This window comes from Nanorana parkeri, unplaced genomic scaffold (assembly GCF_000935625.1).
Source record: "Nanorana parkeri isolate BGI_ZX_2015 unplaced genomic scaffold, ASM93562v1 scaffold328, whole genome shotgun sequence".
Classification (NCBI taxonomy): Eukaryota; Metazoa; Chordata; class Amphibia; order Anura; family Dicroglossidae; genus Nanorana; species Nanorana parkeri.
Genome location: NW_017306596.1, coordinates 829,252 through 832,704, shown reverse-complemented (window position 1 = coordinate 832,704; position 3,453 = coordinate 829,252). Strand labels below are relative to the sequence as shown.

The following is a 3,453-nucleotide window of genomic DNA, read 5'->3' as shown; positions in this document are numbered from 1 at the left end:
TATATATATTGAATACGGATCTATTGAGAAATAAGACAAGTCTAGTGCATCGATAAATATATAGATAGCTGTGATACGATAAATATCGGCAGATGATCTGGTGCAGGTTGCATCTCACCTTCCTTGCGCTTCCTCTGTTGTTTAATGAGAGTCAAAAATATAATTTATGTTTAGCAAAATAATTCACCCTGTACTTAAAAATCTTAATCTTGAATGTGCCCATACAAATATAATGTGAACACTAACACGATATAAAATTAGATGGATTTACTTCATGACATATCTAACAGACGATATTACTAAACATGTATTAGTTATTCTATTCACGGATCCCCTATATTCTGCTACTAAATAGTGAAAGTTGTTGTAACTGTTAATGTATTTAACTTAATTAAGAGGATTATTTACTATACTGTACACTAGTGTTTTTACATTATATTATTTACACTTGTATTAGCTTTATTAACTGCTGTGGAATATCTTTATCATTTAAAAAAATTTGAAAATAATTACAAGGTCTATAATGATCAGCATTATTTTATACTATAAGCTTTTACCAAAAGTAACATTTGTCAGCAACAAGTAAACCAACTTCTTGACTTATATTACAAAAATAAAAGTATGGTGAGGTAGAGATCTTTGAAGTTTGCAGCTCCTGAAAATGACTCAGAAAAAGATAACATAATCTGTAAGTTTCCGATTTCCTGCCAGCGCCTTATTAAGCAGCAATAAATCACTTGTGATCATTTGTCTCGCTAGCTGTTGGAGAGTGTGATTTACTTATTTCTCAGTTGTATCTATCACTGTATTTGGGTGGCACCTGTAATCAAACCTCTAATTTATAGATAACTGTCTGCAATTTATACAGAATGTCAGCTTTTCCTCGGCGGGCTGTGGCTTGTCTCTGAACAAGAAATGGGATATACATAACTTCTGTACAGTCATGAGACTTGTAGAATATAAGTAGAAATATATACGGTACACGTAACATTATATACTGATATAAAGCCATAACATTATTCCAATCAGAATATGTTCTAGATCAGGTAAGCCCGCAGGCAATGGCTAATAACATTTCATTCACTTGGTAACATTTTTTTGTATATGTTAAAGACAATTAATAATAATAATAATAATATATAATTTCTTATTGTCACACTTACGTTTTGCTTTTTATTTGTTCAGTTCTTTCAGTCTGATTTTCATCTGAACAGTGCTGTCTGGCAGAACGAATATATGCAAGCTTCGAATATCAACTAGCCAGAAAGAACTATTTATCTATATTCTGTTTCAGCTGCAGGCACCCTTATTGTGACACATTATTGCTTAATATAAATGGGCAATACGACACGTTAATAAAGCCGGTTACCTGCCCACTTATGGTGTGGAATTCCATACTGGTAATCATTATGCAAAATTAAATCATAGGCTTTGAAATCATTCAATATTCAATTCACACTCCTATGAGAAGTTCAATGAGCAATGAATGAGTCAATATCTGATGATAAACCCGACACTGTTAATCAGTATGTAAATGTCTAGTTGCGATCATTTGTTTTATTCATGTACATTACACGCTGTATTAGGAGCGCAACAGGTTTTTAGAAGAAGCACCGGGGTGCAGTTATAGATAAAAATAAACGTTGGAACACTGTAAGCCAAATCTAAGGTACACACCTTTGGTAACAAAATGATATACTATAAACGCTGAGTTGAAATGAGATTTAATAGTCCACCAATACAGATGAGAAGATTATCTGCATGAACACAGTGCATTAATAATATAAGGATAAAACCTATAATAACGTGCCTACATTATGTACAGTAAAGTGCTGGCTTGCTCAGAAAACTTGGACATACAGTACCACATTGGGAACCAAATAAAGGTTCTTCTATAGGCGAGAAAAGAATGTCAAAGTGTAAAAGGCTGATCTAAAAAAAAAAATACATCTAATCTTACAAATGATAGAATCATCTATTACATGTTAGAAATTGTACAGCCACTGTGAAAAGTAAGTCTTTAGGATGATACCAAATACTATAGTATTTAAAAAAAGAAAGAAATAGTATGGTTCTGTTGCAGTCAACCAAAAACACATGTAACATATAACTAAAATAATGTCTTCTAGTTACACTATGGAAACTGATACCGTTTTCGAGCGACTATAAGTGTCCAGTTTAGAGTACTTGATGGTCCCTTTGTGGGGCTGTAGAAGTTTAGCTATGAATGGACCAGTACTGAGTGCAGCATACTACTCTTATTCTCCGAGTGAGTGGAGGCAGACTGCTCCAGGAGGGAAGCGGCCACAGTGGCTGTAGGGGAACACATGGTAGAGGGATTCACAGTCAGGCTTGGGATTGCAGACACTGGTGGCAGAGAGGCTGTTGGTTTTATAGGGACAGGCACGGCTGGGATAGTCTGACTTGGAGCATGGCAAATAGTTTTCATTGGCATGCCAAAATGCCCATACTCTTGTGGCACAGTCATGCTCGCCATAGAGTCCATCATGCCAACGTGGGGCCACATGGAGCTGACCATATTGCTGAGTTGACTGGGCACTGGATATCCCAGGTGATGCATCATGGACGCTAATGGAAGTCCACCACTCATCACTCCCTTGTAATCTCTGCCAATAATGTTCTCTATAGCAAAGGGGTGCTTAAACCCCGTGGACTGGCTTCCATTGAGACTATAGGGCTGAAAGTGGGGTAGCCTCCCAATACCTGCCACTGCTGCGCTCTCTGGAGTAGTCAGACCCAGTTTGGTTTGGCCATGCTGGTGATGAAAATAATGGATCATTTGGTGATTTTTGGAGGCCAGGTGCTCAGCTCGGAGCACTTTGAACCTTTTTCTTCTCCTCAAGAAGCTGCCATTCTCAAACATGTCCCCGCAGTCTGGGTGCAGTGCCCAGAAGCTGCCTTTGCCAGGCTGGTCAGGTCTTCTGGGGATCTTGATGAAGCAGTCATTGAAGGACAGATTGTGCCTTAGAGAGTTCTGCCACCTCTGGGTGTTCTCCCTGTAGTAGGGGAACCGGTCCATGATGAACTTGTAAATGTCACTTAGAGGTAACATCTTCTCGGTGGAGCTCTGGATGGCCATAGCAGTCAGAGAGATGTAGGAGTAGGGTGGCTTCTGATCACTATAGGAGTTCTTCCCTGGTCGAGGCATGCTTAATTTTTTTCAGGGAAGAGTCGAGTCCAGCTTGTGATTGCTAGGTCGATTTAATTCAATTTGCATGTACAAAAAAAAAAAAAAGTAACATTCAATAAGCAAAAGTAAAGAAACCAGGTCAGGTTGTCTTCTTTCTATCCTGCATCAGCAGCAAGAGTGAAAAGTTTGTAGGATGCTGCGAGGACTCGTCTTCTGAATACTCTAGCTTCGGAGTGACAGATAGGAATGAATCAGACAAGAGTTCATCAAGCAGAGGCGGCTAAATGGCTGTGATCAGCACT

General features: G+C 38.3%; 1 protein-coding gene across 1 annotated transcript; it reads right to left on the bottom strand.

The window, feature by feature from the left end:
• Positions 1 to 2,210: 2,210 nt before the first annotated feature.
• Positions 2,211 to 3,169, bottom strand: FOXB2 (forkhead box B2). Its single transcript, XM_018558248.1, has one exon. It carries the CDS (start codon positions 3,167 to 3,169, stop codon positions 2,222 to 2,224), a length of 948 nt encoding a protein of 315 aa, XP_018413750.1. The 3' UTR covers positions 2,211 to 2,221.
• Positions 3,170 to 3,453: the final 284 nt, after the last annotated feature.